Source organism: Panthera tigris, chromosome A2 (genome assembly GCF_018350195.1).
Source record: "Panthera tigris isolate Pti1 chromosome A2, P.tigris_Pti1_mat1.1, whole genome shotgun sequence".
Classification (NCBI taxonomy): Eukaryota; Metazoa; Chordata; class Mammalia; order Carnivora; family Felidae; genus Panthera; species Panthera tigris.
The window spans coordinates 60,046,890-60,074,204 of record NC_056661.1 but is presented as its reverse complement, the minus strand read 5'-3'; the positions used below and the strand labels follow the sequence as shown (position 1 = coordinate 60,074,204).

The 27,315-nt window shown below is 49.4% G+C and overlaps 1 protein-coding gene across 1 annotated transcript in view; it reads left to right on the top strand.

Annotated features, from left to right (window-relative positions):
• LOC102953708 overlaps window positions 1-22,640 on the top strand; it is a 38,075-nt gene extending 15,435 nt beyond the window's left edge. The window contains exons 9-16 of the mRNA XM_042977195.1: window positions 260-291; window positions 2,988-3,075; window positions 5,303-5,337; window positions 7,032-7,116; window positions 10,968-11,002; window positions 12,482-12,575; window positions 18,012-18,084; window positions 21,801-22,640. Of these exons, the coding sequence (XP_042833129.1) occupies window positions 260-291; window positions 2,988-3,075; window positions 5,303-5,337; window positions 7,032-7,116; window positions 10,968-11,002; window positions 12,482-12,575; window positions 18,012-18,084; window positions 21,801-22,096 (738 nt within the window). The 3' untranslated portion in view covers window positions 22,097-22,640. The remainder of the gene's footprint in view (window positions 1-259; window positions 292-2,987; window positions 3,076-5,302; window positions 5,338-7,031; window positions 7,117-10,967; window positions 11,003-12,481; window positions 12,576-18,011; window positions 18,085-21,800) is intronic.
• Window positions 22,641-27,315: the final 4,675 nt, after the last annotated feature.

The following is a 27,315-nucleotide window of genomic DNA, read 5'->3' as shown; positions in this document are numbered from 1 at the left end:
TTGGTGTTTTCTTAAAAAGTGAAATGTATAGTCAGCGTTGAAGTCAGCAATCCCACTTCCAGTTTCTTAACTATTAGAAGTGAAGACACAGGTATTCTTCATGTGACAGGGGTGCTATCCCCCAGTGAGATCCTTTCCTAGGACCCAGGGACTCTGAGGCACCATTACTCAAAATTAACTAATAACTGACTTGAATCGTGTATAAGACTAAGCCCAGTGTCAACAACTTTTTCACGTTATGAATTTTTATTGCTCACAGCAAGCAGATGACCTGAGTCCGTCTGCACGTAGGTAAGTGTGTAAGCTTACTAGAGTTGTTTTATCTGTCTGACAAATACTATATGCTCTCAATAGTCTTGCTTTAAAAAGTCTTCGTTACTCCAAGGTTATACAAATACCCACATTCTTTGCTAGTGTTTTCACCAGCTTTATTCGCTTTGCATTTTGATTTCCAAGCCGTCCTGAATTTGTGTGTTCACAGAGACAGGGGCTAAGGTGGATTTGCCCAGGACCTGGTGCCCCCGGCTCCCCCAGGAGACCCTCTTCCGGCCGTGCCTCACCCTGAATGTCCAGCAGGGGAACGCCCTTGGCATTCTTTAGTTTTCATAGTTGTTGACAATTCCTCCACGTTTTTAGTTTCCGTATAATTTTTAAAATAGTTTTCATGCAGTTCTGAGAGTTCCTGTAACTCCACTTGGAACTCACAGGAAACATTCCTTAGAGGCGGGAGCGAGCGGAGCCGCATGGTCTCAGCTCCAAGCCCTGAAACTGCCCCAGAAGTCGGTCTCCCCTGGGGGAGCGGGCCGTAAGTGCCCCAGTTCTGTGGTGCTCTCGGAAGTTCGGCCCTCGCAGAAACGGGTGGGGGGCGACTCCCATGTTCTGGTGGAGCTGGGCAGGTCGCAGGGCTGGTGCTGGTTCTCGACCGAGGATCGGGAATCCCTCCAAAGAATCCGCTCATTCCTTTTGCATTTGTTTCCTTAGACACCCGGTAGCCATGCTTCTGGGAAAACCCGGGTCGTTTGGAGTTTCACTTGAAGCATTGCCACACTGCGGTCCTTTAGGTACAATCTGAGCACGTGCCCCTCGCCCTGTCCAGCCTGGGGGCCAGCCGCCTCTAGAAGCAACTGAGACTAACCCCGTTTTTGGGCAGTCGGTGTGGACACTGCGCAGGAACTGGGGACCTCAAGTCTCTGGCCGCCCCACGCACTGCAGTCACTGCTGGTGCTCTGAGGACTGTCTTCCAAGTTCCGTTTTAGTATTATTTTGTGAGTTATACTCACAATGCTTTGTTTTTATAAAATTGTAATCACATTGTTCAACTCTTTAGAGCCCCTTTTAAAAATTCCATATATTGTGGTGCCACTGGGTGGCTCAGGCGGTTAAGCATGGGACACTTGGTTTCTACTGAGGTCATGATCTCACGGTTTGTGGGGTTGAGCCCCACGTTGGGCTCTGTGCTGGCAGCAGTGAGCCTGCTTGGGATTCTCTCTGCCTCTCTCTCTGCCCCTTCTCCCCAAGGCCTCTCTCTGTCAAAATAAATAAATACACTTAAAAAAATTCCATACATTGTGGACATAGTTAAAAGAAAAAGAAACATAATTTTTATGAATATAAGTTACTTCATCTTTGGGAGGGACCATATTCCTCATTTCTGGAATGTTATTTCTTATTTTCAATCACTATAGTGTTCCCTTCTCCAACTGGAAAGGGAGCTGCTAACCTTTGTATTGAAAGGTCGATTGTGTTGAGAGACAAGCCCTCTCAATGCGCTGGGCCATCTGTCCCAGTGGCCTCTCTTTCCTGCAGAAGTGTCCCTAGTTTGACCTGGACACTCACGTGTAACTTACATGTTAGGCAAAGCCCACTGTCAGAATGTCAGCTCCAAGAGATCAAAGAGTATCTTTAAATCACATGGCACTCTGTCAATCCCCCCAAAAGAAAAATCCACTCAGTAAGTGCCTGTGGAGTTCCATGATGTAAATCACTGGTATATTTTAGGGGAGAACTTAGTGTAGCACTCTCTAGGGTGCTTCTCTCTATTAGTAGGTATCAGACCAATTTATTGGGAGTATTTCCTCTGGACCATTAATCTGCTGCAAAAGTAGGATCACACGTGTGAAGATACTTCTTGCCTAATTCTACAGGTGTTCTGCTCAGCTAATGTCCATCAAGTGGCTTGTATTAATTTTTTATTGCTATCTGGCAAATTCCCACAAATGTAGTGGCTTGAACTAAGACTCGTCTGAAAGCGCTTGTGGGTCATGTGCCTGGCAAGCTCAGCTGGGTCCCTGATTGGTGCCTCCCAAGGCAACAGTCACGGCTCACCAGGTCAGCCCTCCCTTCTGGAGGTTATGGGGAAGAGTCTGCTTCGGGGCAGATAGAGAATGCCAGTGCAGCTGTTGCTTTCCCACTCTTGCTATGTGGCCCTTCCATCTCTAAGTTGGTAATGGTGGGTCTAGTCTCTTCATATTTTAGATCTCTCGGACTTCCTCCTTTTCCTCATTTCTCAGTTTTTAAGGATTCGTGTGATTGCATTGGACCTACTTGGGTAATCAAGGACAGTCCTCAGTTTCCTACAGTTGCTGCAAGGAATGAGCACAAAGTGACAATGCCATGGTCTCCAAGGCAGGTCACTTTGTCCATTTGTAACTGAGCCCTGCTGCACCCACAGACTCAAGAACGCAGTGGCCCAGCGTGGGGGTGCCGCAGCAGGAAGAAGCACCCCTGTGGCCTCCCACCGGCAAGCAGTCATAGACCTTTATGGATGGTGCTCCTGCGCCGTGTCCTCCGTTGTGCAGCCAACCCGAGGGCACACGGATGGCCTCCCAGGAGCTCCTGGCTCTGAGGCTCTGCAGATGAGCATGTCACGATGGCGGCCAGTGCATGGAGCTTTGCAGCCGTCAGCGGTGCTCTCTGAGCTCACTACACAAAGCAAGGCCCTTCTTTGCTCATGGAAGTCTGTCCTCCCTTTTGCCCCATCCCTGTAGAGAGCAGCGCAAGGAGGCCCCGCCGCAGCTGAGGTGCCCGGGTCTGCGTTCCACCATCACCACGTGTGAGGAGAGCTCCCCGCTGCAGGTGAGAGCCGCTGGGCATGTGAAAGGTCTCAGGCTGCCCCCAGAATGAGGACAGAAAACGCTTGGGATTGCTTGTTTGACTGGTTTGAAGCATTTACTCAGTACCCAGGCATGCTACTCGTATGGGAACAAAGGTGGAGGGAGAAGAGAAGAAAAACTGACAGAAAATATCCTTAACTGTAGGGCTTATAGTGTGTGTGTGTGTGTGTGTGTGTGTGTGTGTGTGTCTTGTGTGTGTGTGTGTGTGTGTGTGTGTGTGTGTGTGTGTAAGGGGGGAGAAAGAGATAAATGCAATGCAATCTGGGTGTGCGAAGACTGAAGTGGCATCCGTGTGCTTTAACGAAGGGTATTGATGTCTGTGTCCTGCTGGCTTTGAAAAGCACCAGAAAATAAAATGATGGATGGATAGTCACATGGTTAAAAAGAAATATTCACAGCAAAATTTTAATGATGATAGAACCTAGAAGTTGCGTGTTTGGGCATTCTTGTACAATCCTTTCCACTTTTCTGGGTGTTTGAAATTGTCCATTCTTAAAAAAGTGTTACGGAATAACTATAGGACACAGACGTGGAGTAAGGGGTGTGTGTGTGTGTGTCTGTTTATGTCTGCTCTTCACAGATTGAGACTGAGGCAAGAATGTCCACCTCAAACTTCTGTTTGACATTTTACTAAAGTTCCAGCCAGTGTAATACAGCAAGAAATACAAAGACATATAGATTTGAAAATGAACCTGATTTTATTTGCAGGAAACATGCTTCTAACAAATCTGCAAAAAATATAGTAGAAATAATAAGATAGCTCAGCAAGGTGGTAGAATACAAAATGAATATAATAACCCCCATTATATTTCTGTATACTAACAATGAAAAATCTCAAAATGATATTAAGAAAACCATTCCATCTGTAATAGCATTGAAAATAATAAAATAAAATAAAACAAGCACCAAATGTGTATACTTAAAGCTACAAACTATCGATGAGAGAAACTGAACACAATCCAAATAAACGGAAAGATTTAGAATATTTGTGGACTGGAACGCAAAATATTGTCATGATAGAAAACTCCCCCCAAAATTGATCTACATAATTACCATGAGCCCTATTGAGTTTCCAGCAAGCTTTTTTCTTTAAGGAAATAGCAAGCCAACCCTAAAATAGATACAGAAATCCAAAGGACGTAGAGTGACCAAAAGAATTTAGAAAAAGAAGCAGCAAATTGGAGGACTTACTCAATCTGACTTAAAAATGAACTATCAAGCTACAGTAGTCAGGACAGTGTGAGCCGTGAGGGTGGTGTGCCCAGTGAGGGTAGACATGCAGGTCAAGGGAACAGAACAAAAGTCCAGAAATAAAACCTGATCAGTGGGTGTTAAACAGAGGTGCCAGGATAATTAAACAGGGAGAGATGAGAGTATCTTTAATAAGCTGTGCCAGAACAATTGGATGACCATATGTAAAAAAAGAGGGCGGGGAAGAGCTTAAGAGATGCTTCTCACCATACACACAAAAATAACTCAAAATCAACCACAGTTCTGAATTTAGGGGCTAACCTATAACACTTTAGGAAGAAAACAGAAGAAAACCTTTGTGATCTTGAGGTAGACAAAGTTTTCTTTAATATGGGCACCAAAACCACTATGAAGAAAGTGGAAAATTTGACTTTTTTATAAAAGAAAGCATTTCCTGTTCAGAATTCACCACTGCAAAAATAAAAATGTAAGTCACAGGTTGGAATAAATATTTGCAAACCCTGTACTTAAATCCAGAATAAATAAACAACTCTCAACACTTAATAGGGAAAAACGGCCCCATTTTTAAAATGGGGAAAAGATTCTAATAAACTTTACCAAATAGGATATATGGGTGGCAGATAATCACCTGACAAGATGTTCAACATCATTCACCACTAGGAAAGTGCAACTAAAGCCACGGTAAGACAGTTGGAACGGCTCCCTGAGAAAGGGTACCGGCACCAGGAGCGGGAGACACAGAGGAACCGGAGGCCCGTAGCTAGGTGTGCAAAGTCGTCGGGGGTTTACAGTGATACCACTGTGGAAAGTAGTTTGACAGTTTCTTAAAATCTTCAATGTATTCTTAACCTCTGACACAGAGACCCCTTCCTGGGAAGTCTCTGAGCCACACGCACCTGAAACTAATGACGGACTTGATTTCCTACGAATAGCCTCAGTACCAACAATTTCTTCTTCTTTTTCCTTTACCCCCACAGGCAGCCACAGGTGACCTGAAATCACCCTCACACAGGTAGGTTGTAAGCTTGTTGGACTTGTTCTCTCTGAATGAAAATGGCTACGCGATCTTAAGTCAAATTGCTTTGGAAAGTGACTCATCTCTGATGGGATATTTTTAAATAATGTGACAACACAGTAGGAAATAGCTCTGTTTAACGTAACAATACCACGTACAGCTACGCAGGGACCTTTTGCGCTCCACGTGCTTGGGGAAATGCAGTAATTCTCTCCCTGTGGACACCTTGCATCTGAACTAGCACACCAGCGTCAGCGCTCATTTATTCTGTGTGTCAGTCGGAGAACGTGTGGGGAGCGGGTCCCAGCCTCCTTTTTATGACCTCCGATAATACCTAGTTTCCCGTCGCTCCTGAGCCATGCCTGCTCATTCTGAGCCTGCGAGGAGTCACACAGAGGACAGCCCTGCAGGCACACATGCACCCAAAGTGCACCCCTGCAAAGTCACAGAAGCAGAAAGTGGCCCATTATGAAGGTCACAACCCAGGGTAAGCACACATTTTAAAACGTGCACTTGGTCTCCACTTTGAAACTGTACCAGCGTGGAAAGTCACCTCAGAACATGGAGAAATGAGAAATATGCTCACGTTAGGGTGAGGGTCTCGGTCTGCCAGGGCTGCCCTGACAAAGGACCACAAAACAGGTGGCTTAAAAAATAGAAATGTACCGTCTCACTGCTCTGGAGGCTGGAGCCGGACTCACCTCGACATGTCCCCAGTCATAGGACCTGCACTTGGCTTCTCTCCTTGGCTCGAACCTGATGCTGTTTTCCCTTTGTCTCTTCAGTTTTCCCATTTTGCCCCTTTCTGGCAAGAACGATTGAAAATTAACGAACCAGGAGGGCCTGCCTGTCCTCTTGCACGGATGCGGTCGTCAGGCCAAGGGCCTGACTGTCTTCTGGCATGGAAGTGGTCATCCCGCTGAGGGCCTACCTGTCCTCTTGCATGGACGCGGTCGTCGGGCTAGGGCCTGTCCTCTTGCACGGACATGGTTGTCGGGCCGAGGGCTGACCTGTCCTCTTGCATGGACGCGGCCATCGGGCTAAGGGCCTGTCTTCTTGCACGGATGCGGTCATTGGGCTAAGGGCCTGTCCTCTTGTATGGACGTGGTAGTCGGGCCGAAGGCCTGTCTTCTTGCACAGACTCGGTCTCGGGCCGAGGGCTGGCCTGTCCTCTTGCACGGACACGGTCGTTGGGCTGAGGGCCTGTCCTCTTGCACGGACGCGGTCGTCGGGCTGACCCTGGTCTCAGGTGATGACACCTTGAGCTGCTAGAGTCGCTGCATCTGAAAACCCCCCTTACAGCAATGTGAGGTCATTGGTGGACACTGTTCAATCCACTTGCACAGTTCAGTTAGCTGAGTGTCCCACGACCTACATCCCCACCATTGCTCTTGGTAATTCCTGAACATCTCTTTCCTTCCAAACCCAGGGTCTCTTCCCAAATCCCCTCCTGATCTGCAGGGGCACCCCTTCTTCCTGACACCCCCTGCTGCTCCTGCAGCTCTCCCTTTAGGTGCTCCTCCCCTGCCCTCCCGGGGTCTCCCACCATGCAGTGGACCTGAGGGGAAAGGGTGGTAAGGAGGCTGTGTGATGCTGTGGCCTGTGGTTTCCGGCAGCCATCAGTATCCCCTCCAGGAAGCAGTGGCCGTCCTTGTTGATGAGTGTCTCCCCTTCCCCCTGCCATCCCACAGAGTGAAGTTCAACCACCTGCTGCTGGATGTGCACTCAGGTCCACCCTCCTCCACCAACACGTTCATGGAGGACTCGTGGGTGATGGTAAGTGAGGCACGGCCGTGCGTGAGTGAGCCTCAAACACAGGGGTGGGGTCCAGTGCTGAGTCTAAGCTCCCCACAAGAGCAAGGGCAGGACAGTATTTGGACCTGCTTGTCTGGCTGGTTTAAGGCATTTATGGTGTCCTCCGGGGACACTGCTTGAACAGGACAGTGGTGGGAGGGGGATAAAGGGAAACAAGGCGGGCAGCACAAACGATCTAAAACACAGGGCATGTGTGTGAGCAGAGAAACATGACGGAAAAATGGGTGCTACTGGAACGGAAGCATCACACGTGTGCTTGGGTGACATGTGTGCACTCCAGCAAGCTGGCGGGATTCTGGCCAGGAAGGGCTCAGTGACCCACTTACTGTCACGGCAGAAGGGTGCCCCTGCTCATCTCCCAGGTCAGCGGGGAGGAGGGACATATCTGGTCCACTGCGTTCATTGCAGAGCCTGGAGTCAGAGCTCCGTGTTGGAGATGCTGGAGGCCGGTCTTCAGTGGGGACTGTGTGTGACTGGCCAAGTCACAGCTTAAACCGTAGCCAACACAATTATGGCATGACCCCTCCCCACCACTCGCTCCCATCAAGCCTTCCAACAAGTACACACTTTACATGCATGGAGACCAGGCTGATGCTCCATTCCAGGGGTCACAGTGGTGGCTGTGGCAGTGATAGCATCTATTGGTGCCCCATCCCTGCCATCCCTTCTTGGGTGGTGGTGGCCACACAGCTTCTGAGTGACATGAAGGACACATCTCAAGAAGCAAAGATGTGATGACCATGTGGGTGTTGACCATGTATGACCGTGAGGGCCATGTACCCCCGCTGGTTATAACGTGTGTCCAGGCGAACATGTGGAAGCCCTCTCTCTGGTGTGTGGCTCTGGAGCTCGCCTCTAGAATGTGTAGTAGAGCAGTCTCAGGGCCACCTTATTCCCATCCTGTCTCAGGAATCCAAGGAAGCTGTGACCGTTCATTGTCACTCTGCTGGACACTTGTCATCCATCATCACGTTTAATCCCTCTGTGGATTATCTGAGATAGATCATCATCCCACTTTGATGGCTGGGCTCGCCTCTTGGTGTGCGTGGAGCTTTAGGATCCCACCGGCTTAAACCCTCCCCACCCCACACCCCTGAGGATACATTTTCTTCTGTTTTCAAAACTGTATATGCCAGATATGGTCATATGGCTTTCTAGTGCCACAGTAGTAATAGCATGGGGTCTGGAGCTTTTAAACATTTGTATATTCATTCTAAATCTTCCAGTGTTGAAAAATGCATTTCTCACTTAAGAAAGGTAGTTACCTTTCCAGCCAATTTACACAAATTACCAACACTGTCGAATTCTACTGAATTTTTAAAAAATAATGACACAAACCCTCTCAGAATATAGAAGAAGGGAGACCTGTTCTGTGAGGCCAGTTCCAACCTGATACCAAAGCCAGACAATGTCATCCCAAAAGAATATCACGAGGCAAAATCCTTCAAGAAAACACAGACAGACACCATTGATTAAGTGTTAGCAAACCGAATCTAGCAGCATACAGGATTAAGTACCATGGCTATGTGAAAATTATTTGACATTATACAAAATACCAACAATAAATGACAATAATATGGCGATGTCAATTCAGAAAGGGAGTTGCCAATAAGAAACTCTTACGTGTGACAAAAAAATATTCTCAACAAATTAGGAATGAAATGAAAAGATCTTCATTTTGACCTATGCAATACACCTATTAAATACAACTAACATACTTCCTGGTGAAAGACTGAGTACATCCCTCTTAAAACCGGGATCAAGGCAAGGATGTACTGAAGTTCCAGCTGGTGCAATAAGACAAGAAAAAGGAATAAAGAATAGAAAGTGAAACTGTGTTGATCACAGACAACATGATTCTAAAATACAAACAAAACAAAAAACAAAACTACTAGTAATGAAATAGCTTTGCAAGAGGCAGGTAAAGTGCTCTCCAGTAAGCTCTGGGACATTTATCTTCAGTGTTATCCAGAGCACACCTGAAATCAAATACAGTCCCTACCTGGCGTCAGGAACCTCTGCGTGCCTCCAGCTAGCTCCACAGCAAATTGCCACCACGTGGTCAAAGTAAAAATTTCTCCATTGCCTTGGCTGACCTAGAAATGTTTTATGTAATTTGCCATTATCTGGAATGGAAACAGTTGTTAAAAAACAAATCTTTTGACTTTGTATTGTTAAAAAAAATAGCAAGTCCAATCATATTTCTGTATTTGGCAAAAATGCCACTGAAAATAATATTAGTTATTTTATTAACAATAGCATTAACAATAATGAATTTAACAAAACTGTAGTAAAGTCTATACATTGAAAGTTATAAGTCATTGCTGAGAGAAACTGAAGACATTTAAAATAATGGAAAGATATACAACGTTCATGGATATGAACACTCAATATTGTTAAGATAGCATTTCCCCCAAAACTGATCTATGGACATAGTACAATCCCTATTGAATTCCTAGGAGGTTCTGTTTTTTTGTGTGTTGTTGTTGTTGTTGTTTTTTAACCAACAAGCTGATCATAAAATGTACATGGAAATTCAGAGTACCTAGAGTAGCCAGAACAATTTTGAAAAGAGAACAAAATTGGAAGAATTATACAATCTGACTTCAAAATTTACTAAAAAAACTATAGTAATCAGGTTAGTGTAGTCAATGGAATAGAATAAAAATTCTAGAAGTAAGCCTTCACATTTATGGCCAAGGCAATCCTTTGGGGAGAAGTGAAAATTTCAACAAATGGTCCTGGAACAACCAGATATCCATTGTGAAATAAAAATAACACCGTACTGGGAATGCAAGCTGGTGCAGCCACTTGGGAAAATAGTATGGAGCTTCCTCAAAAAGCTAAAAATAGAACTACCCTATGACCCAGCAATTGCACTACTAGGTATTTATCCAGGGGATACAGGTGTGCTGCTTCAAAGGGACACATCCACCCCAATGTTTATAGCAGCACTATCAACAATAGCCAAAGTATGGAAAGAGCCCAAATGTCCATCAATGGATGAATGGATAAAGAAAATGTGGTATATACAATGGAGTATTACTTGGCAATCAAAAAGAATGAAATCTTGCCATTTGCAACTACGTGGATGGAACTGGAGGGTATTATGCTAAGTGAAATAGTCAGTCAGAGAAAGACAAAAATCATAGGACTTCACTCATATGAGGACTTTAAGACACAAAACAGATGAACACAAAGGAAGGGAAGCAAAAATAATATAAAAACAGGGAGGGGGACAAAACAGAAGAGACTCATAAATATGGAGAACAAACAGAGGGTTATGGAAGGGGTTGTGGGAGGGGGGATGGGCTAAATGGGTAAGAGGCACTAAGGAATCTACTCCTGAAATCATTGTTGCACTATATGCTAATTTGGATGTATATTTTAAAAAAATAAAAAAACTAAAAAAAAAAAAAAAAATACCGTACTTAGGTATTGACTGCCCTGAGACCCAGGTGCTGTCAAGGTCAGACTCTCCTGGGGTGTCTCCCCTCAGCCCTCCGAGTCCTCAGGCGGCCCCTCTTCTGTGCGCCTCAGTCTTGGCAGCTGCCCGCATGCAGACCTGCCACAGAGGTCAGGGCCCGCCGGTGGCTGCGTGTGACACATACCGGTCCTGAGCGGGCCCCTTGGCCAGTGTGGGCACTGGTTGTGGAGTGCGCTCCCTCACAGACCCCTTCCCTGACCCTGGGACCCTGAGGATATTTGCTCCAAATCGGGTAATAAAGAATGTGGGTTTTGTTTAACAATAAGCTCGACATTGACCACTCCATCTTGTTTCCTGTCGTGAACAATCATTTCTTCTCTCACAGGAAATAGACAACAGCCTGACTTTATCTGCCCTCAGGTGAGTCTCTGAGCCTCCTGCAGGTGCTTCCCGTGTCTCAAAGCCTTCACCATGATTCCCGAGGAACACAGTCTTTTGTGGGAAACCTTGGGGTACTGTGATGACGTGATCGAAGACAAACCAGTTTCCCTTGACGTCATAGATGCGGACTGCCCCCCGAAGGGCTCGCCATACTCCGCTCACTGGAGCTTGCGATGAGACCTCTCTAGGTTCTTCACAAGTAACATGTGAGCTAGTGCACAGGTGTAAGCGATGCCCGTCTACTTTCTGTCTGTGAGCATGTGCCGCTTGCAGAGGACACCGCGGTCCATGACCGTGTGCAGCAGTGGCAGGGCTCACCGTGTGCCAGGTGGGTGACCGCACCTCGCAGGCCCCTGGGGAGCACACGGCCTCTGCCCCTCCTGTGCCACAGAGACAGAGAGTAGCCCCTTTCACATCATGGCCCAGCTTCAAGCACACATTTTAGAGAATAAATCAGGTGTAGCGAAACACGGTGACTACCGTCCCCTTGACAAGACGTCATCTTCTCCTGGAGTATGAGTAACAGGAGGCTTCACAGCACCCGTGTCAGCGAGGTCTGTGCTGTCTCCCCTACATTTCCCTGAGCACACGGTGAGCACAGGCTCCCTCTGTTCCTGGAAGGATGGTTCTGGGGAATATTTCGCAGTTGTAAGTGTCTGAATATTGTATCCTGACTTCACAACCTCAGTAACTTTGTACCAAGTGCCCTTTAATGCATTTGAAGTAAAATTAAAAAGGGCAAGTTATTTACTTGAATGTCACCCACCACACACACACACACACACACACACACACACCTCCTGCTCTGGCCCGCAGGGATTGTTGCAGAAAATGTTTCTTTGGTAACCAAAGAGTTTGGACCCAGTTGAGCAGCTAGCGCTTTAGACACCTTCCGTGGCCTGCTCCTGAGGCCTCACCCGAGTCTTCGTCCTCGAGGCCCACCTACCCAGGGCCTCCCTGGGACGTCGATCACAGGGAAACCTTGTAGGACTTAATGCAGCCTGTGTTCCTGGCGGTCGCTGGCAGACAAACTTATTGGGAGTACTTCTTTCCGGCTGTTTATCTGTCTAGGGTGTATGGTCTGCTGGTTATGTACAAATCAGCCAAACAGTGAATATATGAATAAGGGGGAGGGTCCATCATGCAGGTGAAGCTGCTTCTGTCTGGTTTTAAAGGCATTGCTGTCAGCAGAAATCCACCGGGTGGCTTGTTTTAATTTTCCGCTGGTGGTGGAAGCCTGCAGTGTCCTTCTCGCATGAACCTTCTGCATGTTTATGGCACGGGACCCCCTCTGGCACTCAGCCTCCAGGCGCTGCCTGCTCCCGAGCCTGCAGATAAGAGGGGGCCCCAGCGGGGAGATGTCCACGGACACCGTGGAGCCTGCAGGGTCCCCACGTGCTAGCCCGCCCAGCGAGGGCCTGCTCTGTAATGTGTTCCTCCTTCCCTGCTCTGCCCTAGCCTACCTGGGAGCAAGGTGTCCTTGTCGCTATCCAGTGACTTCACCCTACACCCCACCTTGGCCGCCGGCACAGAGGACCACCTACCACTGAAGGTGAGCCTGTGCTCAGATGTAGGGCTTGGGGCTCCCTCGTAAGCTGGGCTCAGCACCATACCTGGATGCTGGTCGCACTGGTGTTCTGCATTTACTGGGTGCCTGGGCCACTACACAAAGAGCACCGACGGTGTGTGTGGAGTAGGAGGAGAAGCGAGAGCAGATCACGCTCCTGACAGGGGCCCGTGTGTGTGAGAAGCGGAGTCCCCAGACAGGTGTCCCTAAAACAAGCCTCGTATGTGTGCTCTGGTGCCACATGCTGGTGATGGCCACGTGGTAGGTGACACAGAGCAGAACGCCCGCTGTGATAGACTCTCAGCAGTGGGTGTTTTCAGGGTGTCCTGTGTAATCCCTTCAACTTTCTGTGTGTTTGGAGTTTTTCATAATAAATGTTGGGGATAAATGTTGGGATAGAGAAGGGGTGTGTATAACTGACGGTCAACACAGAGCGTGTGAGCCACACACGGGGTTGAGTGAGGAAGCCTGCAGATGATACGCTCATGGCCCCAGGACAGGGCGTGTGGGGTGGCCTGTGTGGCCAGGCAGGAGACACAGGTAGACACAGTATGGTGGCAGCCTCACCAGCAGGTGAGTGTAGAACCCAGCAAGGCAGGGCTGTGGAGGACCCGGGTCCCACCGTCCATCCTTCTGTGTGCTCCCTTCCAGAGTGGCTCACGAGGCCACCCAGCCAGTGGGGCCTGAGTTGCTTCTGTAACAGCACGAGGCTCCAGACAATGTGCTGGAAGCCTCGGCTTCGAGCTTGACTGCACTTGAGAGGGCCCCTCAGACCCTGGTGCTCAGCCGTCCATGCACATTCACTGAACTCACGCCGTTCCCCGGGCTGGGGCTTCCTCTCTGCTCATTCTGGAACCCGCATTTAATCCTGACACCCTGTGTGCCCCACTTCACACCAGGCCCACCCCTCTGCGGGTGACCCCAAGGCCCGTAGCTCTTAGCAGAGTCATTAGAGAAAAATGGGCGCCATAAGACACACTTGGACTTGGAGTCCACTCTGGTGTGCAAGCGTGACTGGTTCCACAGCCCAGAGTAAGTTCTTTAACCTCCTGGAGTGCCTGGGTCTGCACGCTTGCAAGATATTCATGGACTCTGTGTGGGGTCCCGAGTCCTGCTGCCGGTGTCCAGCTGGGACTGGTGCTCAGTAAATGGTAACCCCCGTCCCCCATCACACCTGCTTTGGACCTTGCTGCCCATTAATTATAATCCTCATCTGAGGACACAGACTCATCACTGATCTCTGCATTACCTGCTTCCTAAGTTTACTCAGTATTTTATTTATTTTTGGTAACAGATGAAGCATCACCCCACCCCCCCAGAAAAAGGCAGGGTCCTGATGTGGTCAGCTTCTGTGTGGCCCAGCCACATGTGGTCTGCTTCTGTGTATGTGGCTTGGCCACGCTCTTTGTTCTCATGTTTTCCTTTCACTTCAGTGTTTCACATCATACATATTCCTAAAAAATAGATGCTCACAACACATTGGTTACTCTTTACTTCACAGAAAGGACATAGTGTGTATGTGATGTTTGGAATTTGGGGGAATCACCTCTCGGTCAAAACGGTGGTTCCCTGTCCCGGGTGGCAGAGCTCATTTGCCTTCCTTCTGCGACTGCTGCTTGTAACTCCCCTCTGCTGTGGGCCAGCAGGACGTGTGCCCCCGTGCGGGCCTCTGTGATGAGCAGTAGGCCATCTCTTCTACAAGGCCAGACTCTTCTACAGGGGTGCTCGGTCTGCAGTCCCGCAGAAGCATATGCATATTCAGAGCCCCGTGGGTCCGTGTCGTCCCCAACACCCGGGGCACCTAGTGGTGCGGCTGGCGGCTCATGATCCCTCCCAGCCTTCCCCTCACCACCGATGGTGCTGAATGTGCATTAGCCACGTGAATTTCCTTCTGTGGGAAGTGCTTGCTCTTGTCGTTGGCCCATTTTCCTCCTGGCCTGTTTCTGCTTTTCTTATAGATATATTTGTGTTCTTTATATATGCTTGATACAAACGCCTCATTAGTTGGGTGAATTACAGATAGAGTGTCACAGCAACTCGACTCGATGCTTAGCTGAACTCAACATTTGATGAGTCAGAGTCACACTCACACTTGTGCATATTTTATGATAATGCTTTTTGGTCTCGTTTAATCTTGAACCCAATCTTCTAAAAGACAGTCATCTATACTTTCCACTACTAATTTTCAACATTTGATTTTGAGAGTTGAGTCCTCACTCTGTGGATCATTGGTGTGTTTAGTGTGAGGTAGGGATCCAGCTTCATCCGTTCCAGGTGGGTTTCTGTTGTTCCAGCTGCTTTCGCTAAACATCAAATGGACCTTCTTTCCCCCACTGATTTATTTTTTGTATGTCTCGTATACTTTTTATTCCATACTTCCTCCACTACTGCCTTTCTGTATTTAGTTGAATTTGCATACTGTGCCATTGTGATTCCCATCTTCTTTCCTTTTGCTTATACTTTTTAGTTACCTTCTTACTGGTTACCTTGGGGATTACAATTAATACCTTAAACTTATAAGAGTCTAGTTTGAATAATACTACGTTAATTTCGGTAATATATACTCTGATCCTATACATCTTCCTACCTCTTCCTTTATATTGTTACATCTTTACACATTGTGTGCCCATTAAGAAAGATTTATAATTATTCTGTGAATTGGTCTTTTAAGTCACCTAGAGAAGAAGAGGAGTTACAAACCAAAGTACGACAATCCTGGCTTATGTCTCAACCTGTGTGGTTATCTTTCTGAGCGTACTTTATTTCATCTACTGTCTAGAGCCTCTGTTTTAGCCTAAATATCTCCCTTTAGCATTTCTTGTAGGGGAGGTCTGTTGCTCATGAGTTCTCTCAGCTTTTGTTTATCTAAGAACATCTTAATTTCTTCTTTATTCCCAAAATATGGTTTTGCTGGATTTAGAATTCTTGGTCGGCAGATTGATTTTCCTTCCAGGACTTGAAAGGTGCCCTCTGGACTCCATGGTTTCTGATGAGAAATCAGCTGTTGATCTTACTGAGGCCCCTTGTATGTGATTAACCACTTCTCTCTCAATGCTTTCAGACTCCTCTCTTTGGGTTCTGAGAATCTGGCAATGCTGTGTCTTGGTGTGAACCCTTCTGAGTTTATCTTGCTTGGAGTTTGTTGAGCTTCTTGGATGTGTAGATCCATATCTTCCATCGGATTTGGAAAGCGTGCAGGCTGTGTTTCTTCAGATACTTTTTCTCTCTGCCCCCTCTCTTCTCCTTCTGGGCCTCAGGTCCGCCAGGTGCTCTTCATTTTCCTTTGTTCCATTTTTCTCCCTGGTCCTCAGGTTGGAGAATTTCAATTGTCTTCAGCCTCACCGATCCTTTCTTCTCCTGCTCTGTTGTGAACTCTTCTAGTGAATTTTTAATTTCACACTTTTCGGTGGCAGAATTTGGTTCTTTTTTGTAATTCTATCTCTTTATTGATTTTCTTTTTTGTTCATTCGGTATTTTCATGACTTCCTTTAATTCTTCACCTTGGCTCATTGAGCACATTTAAGATAACTGACCTAATGTCCGTGACTACTAATTCAAATGTCTGGGCTTCTTCCAGGAAATTCTGTCAAATTATTTTTCTCCTTTGAATGCGCCATATTTTCCTGTTTCTCTGGACGTTTTATAATTTTTTGTTGAGAACTGTATATTCTGAGTATTATAATGTGGTTAAGTCTGGACATTAGATTCTCCCACTGCTTGGGATTGTAGATCTTTGCTTGTTGAACTGTCAGTTTGTGACTCTCCCAAGCTACTTTTGCAAAACATGTATTTGTTGTTGCAAAGTTTCTCTCATTATCTCTGTGGTCAGCCAGTGTTTTCCTTCAATGTCTGGCTGCAAATAAGGGGAATAAGTGTCCCATTAGATGCTCCCAAAGACAGCTACTGCTGCCAAGGGGGCCAGGGCAAGCGAGCCCTTGTGCCGGCCCCTCGGGACATGACCAGACCAGACCAACCAAAGGCACAACAGACAAGTTTTGGAGTACAGAGTCCCTACTGCCTGCACAGGAATGAAGGCTGTTGGCCTGTAGCCACAGGACGACCAAGGGTGGGTTTGTCGCTGCTTTGTTGACACCACTCACTCGGGAGAGTTGGACAGCATCCCTTCCCTGGTGCTGTGCACCATGTCTGGTCTGGCTTCAGAGTCTGGAATAGTTGACCCCAAAGTCTCTCTTTAGCACAGTGGTCACATCTGGTCATGCTTCCTGTTCCCTGGCTTTGTCCTCAGGTGAAGGATGCCGATGTGCACTCTGAGAACACGTGTCACCACCTCCCCACAAATCTCTACCCTGCAGGCAGGCCTCCACTGTTCCACTGCCCGGCTCCATTGTGTTTCTGTTTTCATTCTAAACAAACAGTGTGCTTCCCTGGGGCATCATTTCAGTAATACCTTGATCACCTTTGCTTCCAAGCTCCATCACCTCCTTCTGTGGGGTTTTCTTACATGTCCTGCCTCTATCAGGTTGCTGCCCACTCTGTGGCCCTCTGTGGCCGGCGCCCCCACCTCTTACCCGTCAGAGCCCTGCCCCCACCTCAGCTCCCACAACTGCCTCTGCGTTGGGTCTCCTGGGGGCCTGTCCATCTCAACAGCATTGTCCTCACGCCTGGCTTTTCTGCAGTCTGTTCCCGTTTGCTTCCTCTTCTTCAGGGAGCCATTGTTCATGAGGCTCCCCTTTCATTTCCTTCCTATTTAACCTCATTCATGCCTCAGTTTGTATCTTGACTAATTCTCAAGAGCTGGCTCTGGGAGGAGGACAAAGGCATGTACGGGTTTAGAGATCTCCTAGAGACACTGGACTTGCAGAACCTTCCAAGGAAAGTTGTGCACAGCTGCACAGTCCAGTCCCACCGCAGCCCTGTAAGTCAGAAGGAGCACCGTCCCCGGCCATTTGGCAAGAGCCAGGCTCTCCCCTGTCGTCTGTGCAGGGGATTTGAAGTCACCGTCAGCAGGCCCAGTAGCACCAGGGCAAGGGAGAAACCTCCTGCTTTCGAGAGATGGTGTGAAGACATTCGGGGCCCCTGGGTAGCCAGAACTCACCACCAGCAAGCAGATTGTGCAGAGAAGGTGCCAAGCAAGATGAGGCGGCCTGTGTTGTGTCTTCCCCCCATGCCAATGGTCCAAATAGGCTTTGCTGGCCCCCAGGAGACCCTCCTGCTCATCAGGAAAAGCACCACTTGTCTCTGTCCTGATGCGCATGCAGAGGGAAAAGCCACCCCCCCAGCGCAGCCTCATCAGCAGCCCCACATACAAGTGAGTGCTCTGAACTCAAGAGGCGAGATGGCTGCCAGTGTCCCAGAGCCCGTCATGGCTCCATCTCCAAATTGTGCTCTTGCTGCTACATTCTGTCCCCTTTGGCAGTGCGAGAGATGCCATGTCACGTATTTCCTGTTATTTCTCTGCAGGTCTTAAAGGACCAACAGGAAATGAGTTTGCCTGTGGAAGGAGACAGTGCTGAGGGCAAAGGCCCAGCTTCAGGTAAGACATCACACAGTGTGGGAGTTGACATCCACCCAAGTTTGATTCCCTAAAGAGGAAAATGTTTTCTCCAGAAAAACAAGGAGAGGGAGAAATCACCGGTGGGGAGTCAAAGGCTAGGACGCTTGTTGTCTCAGTGGCAAGGAGGACAAGCTTGGGCTCACGTAGTGTCTGCCAATGGTGCCTGGCGTCCCCACGCTAGCCCCACCACCTGCTCTGTGTGCCACAAAGCAGCAGGTGCAAGACGTGGGGCTGAACGCCCCGCTGGCAGAGTGCCAGCAAGGTAGGAGCTGGCCCTGGATGGCGTTGCTATGGCTGCCGATGTGAGCCATGGACCCTGACGTGCAGGGGTGGCCAGCCTAATGATGGCACCAGAGCGAGGGCCACGGAGAGTTTGACTAGTGACTGGAACTAAAGGCCTGATGTGCTCTGTTAGAGGCTCAGACTCCACCACCCGCACGCTGTCTGCCGAAATGCACGGTGATTTCGTTGTTCACTCGCCTGACCCTTCCAGAGTCCTTCTGAGACGGCCCCACCTCATCTAAGGAAATGTTCACCACTCAGCTTTTAAACAACTACCTACCCTTGGCCACGATGACGCCTCCTGCTGCCACCATCACTTCAGAGCTCACAGTGCAATTCTCCAGTGCTCCTGTTTCTAGAAAAGAGGTGGAGGCTGACCTTTCAACACACCTGTGGCCGCAGGAGTCAGTGACTCCTGTTTCTAGAAAAGAGGTGGAGGCTGAGAGGGTGAGTTTGATTTCTGCGTGATTCCAGAAAGGGCCAAAGCTGGATTTTAAGAAACATAAAATGCAAGCAAGTGGCATAAGTGACAGGGAGCCTGAGCCTCGGGTCTGGGTACATGGCAGGTTGGCTCCTGAGTGGACTGACACCACGGGCACATGCATGTGCACGCTGTCCATGTGGGTGTGGTGCTTGTGGACAGGTAAGAACAAGGGGTCCTCAGCCAGGGACAGAGGCAAAGAAAAAACCCACAGAGAGCCCCGTGGGCACCTGCAGCCTATGTCCCAAGAGTCCCTGCCTCCCTGGTGAGCTGGGTTCTCACGGCCTCACATAAGGGAGAGACAGGCCCAAGCTCAGGGCGCAGCCAGAATGGAAGGCCGATAAGTCATCCTGTAAAATCGGGACTCAAATGGCTACACGTGCATTGTAGTGGTGAGCCCGGAGGAACCCCGTGCTCCGCTCCCACAAGACACAAGAATGAACCTTGGAGCCAAAAGGAGCTGAGAAAATCCCCAAACTCCTCAAGCTGAGGATTAACACCAAGTGATTCTGGACCAGCCGTTTGCAGGTGCCGAGAGGCGCTCCCCTCGCAGGAGCTGGGAAGATACCAGCCGCTCTCATCCCACATGGCCACGCCCTCATGGAGGCCAAGGACACCACCGAAAAAGACACATGTTGGGAGTTGGGCTCAAGGACCAAATGCAAAGTAACTGTGGTTGTTGTTTGGGGAAACAACAGGCAAAGGGGAAAACATCTGAAGAGAACAGAAAACTTGTTCAAATTGCATGTGTATTTGAAGAGAAACCAAATAAAACTTAGAGCTGCAGAAAATACCACTGACGTGGGGCAGCTGACTGAGGGTTTTGTAGCACACGGGTCACAGTTGGAGTTCGTGAGCTCGAAGCTGGAACTGGAGAAGTTACCTGACACTCAAAGAAGGGACGACAGGCGGAGAGCGTGACCGGAGGTGGGGCTTGGGTCTGTGGTGTGAGCGGGCTCCCCTGCAAGGAGGGCTGCTCGGGGGGCATTGTGCGAGGCAGTGGGGCTGAGGGCCCTGCACTGCAAACCCGCACACACTCGGGTCCAATGAGTCCAGGAACAGCAAATGAGACTGTAGATATGTCGTGAGCAAGCTGGCACACTCCAGAGACAAATAAAATGCGTATTTTTAAATATTTGGCGATAAAAAAGGGGAGTCCTTCCAGGGAATATCGACTAGCTACACTCGTTGTAATGGAAGCTACAGCAGAGTGGAGTCCTGCCTGCAGTACAGGGGGCCATCAGCCCAGGGCTGCCCTCCTGGCTGATGCACGTTTTAAGGTGAAAGTGAAACAGGCACTTCACACAGAAGTAAGGAATGTTAGGGAGTGGAAAATAGACCATTTTCGTAGCATTTTTAGAAAGCAATGTCCCTAGGAACAGACCTAACAAAAGACATGCCAGACTCATGGAGAAAATGATAAAACTTGCAGAGAGACGTTTTAAGGAGCCTGATGAGTGCGGACAGACACAGTTCACAGAGTGCGTGCCAGGCCTCCCAGAGAGGCCAGTGCAGGATGCCAGCTCGAAACCCTGCGTCTGAGATGTGTGTGGAACTGCAAAGGATCAAGAATGCCAAGAAGCAGAAAAGGAGCAATTTAGGATGTCTGGCTGGGCTGCTTCCACGAAGCTTGTGAATCAAAGACAGAGTGGTGTCTGTGCAGAAATAAGCACAGGGCCTGGTGTGGTGGCTTGCAGGGGCCGCGAGCACGTCAGTGGGCACAGGGACACTGTTTCTGGTGTGGGGCGACTGACGAGCAGGGGTGGGTAGATTGTTTCATAAACGCGGAAACATTTGGTGCCGTGTGGGAATAACACTAATGAAACCAGATCCCACCTTGTACCGTTTACACAAATTAATTCCACGTGGACTAAAGACATAATGCGTGAAGGGACAACTATACAAACTGGAAGATAATATTTGGTACTATCTTCTTTTTTTTAATTTATTTATTTATTTTGGGAGAGACGGAGAATAGGGGAGGGGTGGAGAGCCAGGGAAAGAGAGAATCCCAAGCAGGCTTAGCACTGTCAGCACAGAGCCCGATGCGGGGCTCGATCCCAGGAAACCGTGAGATTTTGACCTGAACCGAGACCCAGAGTCCGATGCTTCACAGACTGAGCCCCCCCGGGCACTCCTGGTACTGTCCTTATGTCCTCATGGTGACTGAGGGTCCTTAAGCAAGATTTTCTTTAAGGCACTGTCCCTAAAGGAAGATACACAGAAATTAGATCACACCCAGATACAAAGGGAGGCTGTCAAAAATTGGGAAAATATTTGTAACACATAGCTGACAAAAATTGGTGTCCAGGACACAAAGTACTATGACACCAGCAGGAAAAACGTAGACACATGATGACTAGGCACTTCAGGGAACAGGGAACCCAGAAGACCCACAAACAAGTGAGTACCTGCTGCCATCCTCCGGGAAATGTGACTGAAAACCACATGTGGTGGGGTGAGGTCCCTGTCACATGAGCAGGTGTGAGTCTGACATCACTGAGGACTGGCACAGGTGGGCCTGGGACGTGCACGTGGCTGGTGGGCTGGGCCAGTGCTGCACCCACAACTGGTGGACAAGGCCGTCGGCACCGCCAGTCATCCTGGGTGTGGGTGGGGAAATGCCTGCCCGCTGCACCAGGAGCCATGAGCATTGCTGCTGGGTCTGAGGAGATGCCCAGTACGGGGATCCCAGCATGGGGGATAGGTGGAGGAGGGTTCCCGCTGACCCGCTGAGCAGGGCTGTGTGTGCAGACACAGATGTTCTGTGCAGAAGCAGCTGCCCTCCTGGCAAGATGTCAGGACGGACTGCACCAGGAACCTGTCCTTGGCCTTCCTTGCAGAGGGCCGGTTCTGCACCCGGGGCCAAGGACTGGGCGCGCCTTCTGCTCACCGCCCTCAGGTGCTCATGGCACTTTCTTTTGCTCTGCAGGAGACGAGGAGCCCACACTGGCCAAATGGGCTGTCCACACACCAATGGCCTTAGAGATCCGGGCTCGGGAGGCAGCCCTGAAGAAACTCAGGCTCCCGCACACACTGCTCTCCAGCAGCCAGAATGTGCCGCACATGGATGTCCCCTTGGAGAGGCAGCAGGTCTACGGCATGGAGCCTGCCACTGTCATCACCACCAGGAAGCCTGCAGATGGGCAGGTGTGCAATGGAGAGGACATCCAGCTTCCAGGACAGATAAAAGAGGAGACTTGGGGCCGGGCATCACCACCCAGCTAGGAAGCAGAGAGCCCGCTCGATGCTCAGGGAGAGACCAGGGTCAACCTGGATATCTCTGTCAGCACAACTTGTGTCCGCCCTGCCACGGAAGCCCCTGAGTCCAGGGCAGGCGCTCACCCCGACTCCCATGATGCCTCACTGGCCTGAGGCCGGCAGGCGCTCCCACCGTGTTCATGATGCAGTGCAGCCCTCGACTCTATGCAGGCACCAGTGGCAGCCGATGGCCCGGCTTCTTCCAAGCGGAGTGCTGTGTCCTGCATCCAGAGTCAAGGAAAGAAGGGAGCCTGTGTGCACCCTGACTTGTGCTAAACGGAAAGACTTTGACCACCCCTGCGCCTCACTCCACCTGGAAGCCATACTTGAAAGCCATTCATAATTTTTCAAACACGTCCCCATCGTGCTCCAAGATTCAGGACAGACTTGGTGTGATGTTTTCACTTGTGTTACTTAGGAATGTTGACAACTGTTATGAACCTAAGTAGCCTTTAAGGAAATTCTTCAGAATTTCTTAGAAAGTTATACGAAATAATAAAAAATAATTTCACTGGCAATAAGCTTGAAATCAGTCTTGGTAAACTTTAAATTCTTGGGTTTCAAGTGGCCTTTTCAAAGCCCCTCCTGCCCCCACCCAGCCTGGGGGCCACCTGAGTCCTGGCCAGAGTGAGGCCGAGGGGTGTGATACAGAAGAGGGGATTCTGGCTTTTTTTTTTAAGTTTATTTATTTTGAAAGAGAGAGAGAGAGAGAGACAGCAAGCAAGGGAGGGGCAGAGAGAAGGAGAGAGAGAGAGAGAGAGAGAGAGAGAGAGAGAGAGAGAGAATCCCAAGCAGGCCCCATGCCACCAGCACAGGGCCTGATATGGGTCTTGAACACAGAAACAGTGAGATCATGACCTGAGCCCAAACCAAGAATCAGACGCTTAACCCACTGAACCCCCTAGGCGCCCCAGGGCTTCTGGCTTTATGGTGAACTTTTCACCACAAGATAATTAGTGCTCTCATGAAAATGTAATTTCATTGCATCCTGGATTCATACAAAGTGAGAAAATCCCCACAACACTGGAGAACAAAAGTGAGCTGATAGGTAGGTGGTCCAGGGCCAGGGGCTCCTTTGAAACCAGGCCTTGATCCAGAAGCCAGGAACAGAGCTGGGGGCAAGGATCCGGGATGAATCCAGTCTCAGGCAAAAATAAACTGAGCTAAACTGGCCCAAGTTAAGAAGCTAGATTTTCAGAGCTTGAGATCAGTCCAGATAAGCTCACAACCAAAGATCACAAACCATCACACATGAGAGAGCCAAGAAACAGTAAAAGAGAATTCAGACCCCCAGAAACCTCAAGGACTAGAAATACGGGATATTAAGGAGGATGCACAAGATATTTTAATGTTGGGGCGCGTGGGTGGCTCAGTCGGTTGGGCGACTGACTGCGGCTCTGGTCACGATCTCACAGCTCGTGAGTTCGAGCCCCACATCGGGCTCTGTGCTGACAGCTCGGAGCCTGGAGTCTGCTTCAGATTCTGTGTGTCTGTCTCTGCCCCTCCCCTGCTCACGCTCTCTGTCTCTCAAGAATCAATGTTAAAAAATTTTTTTTTAAACCAAAATATTTTAATGTGAAACAGAATGACAATAAGTAAGCAAGGAGAGGATGTTCTAAATGATCAGGAAGGTACGTAAAAAGACTGAAAAGAATTTTTAGAAATAAAAAATATACTTGTTAAAACTTGGATAAATTAAACACCAGATTAAACATAGCCAAAGAGAGAGTTCTTGAACTGGAAAGTAATCTGAAGAAGTTGTCGGAATGTGGATGCAGCCGTGAGGGACACGTGGAGGGAGGGCTGGCAGGTGCGGAGGGCAGGTGGGCCTCAGACGCGTCCACAAAGCCCACGAGAAGGGACTTACTGTAGTGGCCGGGTCTCCCAGGACTCACAAAACACGTGCCAGTGGCTTCTTGTCCAGCCAGCTGCACAGGTGAGGAGATCTACACCTCGACCTCCTGTACGGAAGCATGGGGCACCGGAGACACTCTGACCTTAAGGACAGCCAGAGGAAAGACCACCAACAGAGGAAGAGCAGACAGACAGCAGACATTCTGGCCGTAAGGACAGAGGGAGGAAACAACTTCCACAAAGCGTGACAGAAAATAGCTGTTGACCTGGAGTCACATACCCAGAAGTGCTACACGTAGGAAAAAGTAAAAACACATTTGTAGATGACAGAGAACTGTGCTTACTACCACCAAACACATAGTGCTGTGACTGGAGAAGGCAGAAGGGAGAGAAGTGCGCGAAGCAAACATGGACAGGAGGCACGGGGAACAGGTGTGACATTCACCCTGACCCTCTCGTGCTTCCTGTCAGCTCACCAGGTTTTCACAGAGTAAAGACACAGATTTGGACGACACAAGTAACGAGCCTGATTCACGGGATGGCTGCGGACCCCAGGCTCACTTGTTGGGAGGTGTGTGTTCTCCCGGGGCTCGTGGACCTTTTCTAGAAACGGAGCTTGGGCTGCCCTGCCTCACCTCAGCACACTTCACCCAGGGACCCTCGGCGTGCTGCCCCCTCTGTTCCTCTGCCCCTTCACACTGTGCCGGTCTTCCGGCTGTTCCTGTCCCTTCCTGCTCACTGCCAGCAGCATTCCCCTTGTGGTCCTTATGGTTGGGGAGCATCCAGCCTCTTGTGTCTGTGGGTTATAGTTTACGTCAAACTTGGAAACATTTGGCCATTATTTTTCTAACACCTTTTCTGCACCCTTGTCCCAAGTATTCTCTCTGCTTTTGGGGGGACCCCAATTAAGCACACAGTAGGCTACCTAAAGCTGTCCCACAGATCACTGACGATCCGGGTTTTCTAATTCTCTTCTTCCTGTTTCACTTTGGGTAGCTTCTGTTGCTACATTTGTTCCGTGCCTAATCTGCCATTGGCCTGTCCAGGGTATTTTCCATGTCACACACTGTAGTTTTTCAGTCCTACTAATTCAGTCTGTGGTGCTGCTGTGACTCCCATGTCTCAACTTAAATTTCAGGACCTGTGGAATGCAGTTAGCTGTGCTAATACCTCGTATCAGTCCTGGGTCAGTCCCAGATGACTGGTCTTGTCACATGGATCTGATTTTCCTGCTGGTTTGCACCCCTGGTACTGCTACATGGAATCATTATGTTCACCTTTTGGGGTGCTGAGTATTCCTGTATTTTTATGAATATTCTTGAAATTTATTCCGAGATATAGTTAAAGACTTTGATCTTTGTGTCTTGGTTGGGGCTAATAGTCCCCCACTAAGTTGTCTCCTTCCCCTGTTGCCTCAGTCGGCACTCCACGGATGCTGAGTCTTGAGCTCGGCCTCCACACTTGCTGCACACGCTGGCCAGACCCAGCTGCATTCTCACGGGCTCCTGCGGGGCTCTGGGTCCATCTTTGAGTTCTGTCACCCTGCATGGCGCTTGGAGGCTACTACCCAGGCACTTGCTGGGGACCCTGCCACTCAGGGGTCCTGTGCTTTGCTGCCTTTGCTCCATGTGAGAGAGCACACCTAACTTCTGTCACTCTGCCTCATCTGGACGCGAAAAACTGTAACAATGGGACAGATGGTACGTGCTGCTGCACAAAGGCCCATTTTCCTCTGCAAAAGCAGAAAATGCAATCATGGAAGCAGAGTCTGCCGGACCTTAAAAGGCTCAGCTGCTGTGTCCCCAGGAGGTGGAGAGGCACTGGGATGAACCCAATCCCGGAACTCTCGAGGGGAGCACTGTGTCAGAGCAGAGGGCATGGCTGCGCTAACCAGGAGGTGCGCACGCGGTCCTGTGCATGGAACGCTGCAGAGGAACTCTGGCTTAGATTAACTGGGGGCAGATCTGGACCGTACTAAGGGACAGATTTTGTTACCATGTGGAGGCTTCCTGGGAGGCTGTGGCACCTCTCTGTCCCACGGCTGCCTTCTGACAGGTTTTCATGCACATGTGGGAGCAGCTCCTTGAAGGGCTTGGATCTCAGTGGTGGCAGATTGTTTCTGTTTTCATCACCCGATAACTTGGTGGTGGACCGCGTCCTCCCAGAGGGGCAGCCAGAGAGCCACCTTGTTCACACGCCTCCTCTGGTGCACACTCCAGGCCCAGTTTTATGATTGCAAGGATAAATTCATAAGCTAAAAAAGCAAGTTTTGGGCTTCCTGGGTGGCTCAGTCAGTTGAGCATCCAACTGTTAATTTTGGCTCAGGTCATGATGTCACAATTCATGAGATCGAGCCCCGTATCGGGCTCTGCGCTGACGGTGCGGGGCCTGCTTGGGATTCTCTGTCTCCACCCCCCTCTCTCTCTGCCCCTTCCCACTCTCTCTCTCAAACTAAATAAATTTGCATTTAAAAATAAAGATGAAAAGGCAAGTTTCTGAAGTAAGCATCACACACACGGGCTGTGGGCGCCAGCCCTGCCCTATGCCTCTGTGTGTCCTCGTGTCAACTACCCAACCTCTCTGAGTCCCAAGAGTTGCCTGGCAGCAGGACTGCAGTCAGGGCTGTGTGTGCTGAGGACCCCAAGGAGGACCCTGAGCTCTGTTCAATACGCTGTTGTTGCCATCTTGGGGGTGCTACTAACTTTTACACAAGGGGCCCCAAGTTTGAATTCTGACCAGGCCCCGTATGTATAGCTGGCCCTGACAGTGATGCTGTCTCCACCCTCCAGAAGCAGGGCGCCAGCCAGCCTGAAATGTGGGGGCAGGACCTCCGCGGGCCGTGACTCTGCCCATCTGGCCCTGAGGGTGTCCCCATCTCCCGAGGCCTTGCCTCTCCTTCCCAGGGAAAATGCTCCTTGAACATTTATGCTCCTGAAACCTGGTGCCCACCTCCGTTGGCAGATTACCCTGTGTCTATGTCAGAGCTCTAACAGGTCTTGCAAAATGGATTCAACGGTCACCTTTGGCCGATACGACAGTGGGAACATAGTGTGCAATGTTTTTCTTTCTTCCTCTTGCATCATTAGTAGTGATGTCCAGGAGAAAGCAGTGCTCAGGCCTGAGTGGGATGCAGCGAAGACGCTGTCCAGCTCCGACCTGAACAAACAGAACCCTGAGTCTCAACGAACAGACCTCTAGACGGTCGCCCATCTTCTACCAGTTTGTAGCAGAAGTAGAAACTAGAGGGTTGAAAGGAGGCATGTGGAACCCAGGACCTCTGTGGGGCTGGGGTGGGGCTGAGCCCCTAGGGCTGCCTGTCCCTGGCTCCCAAA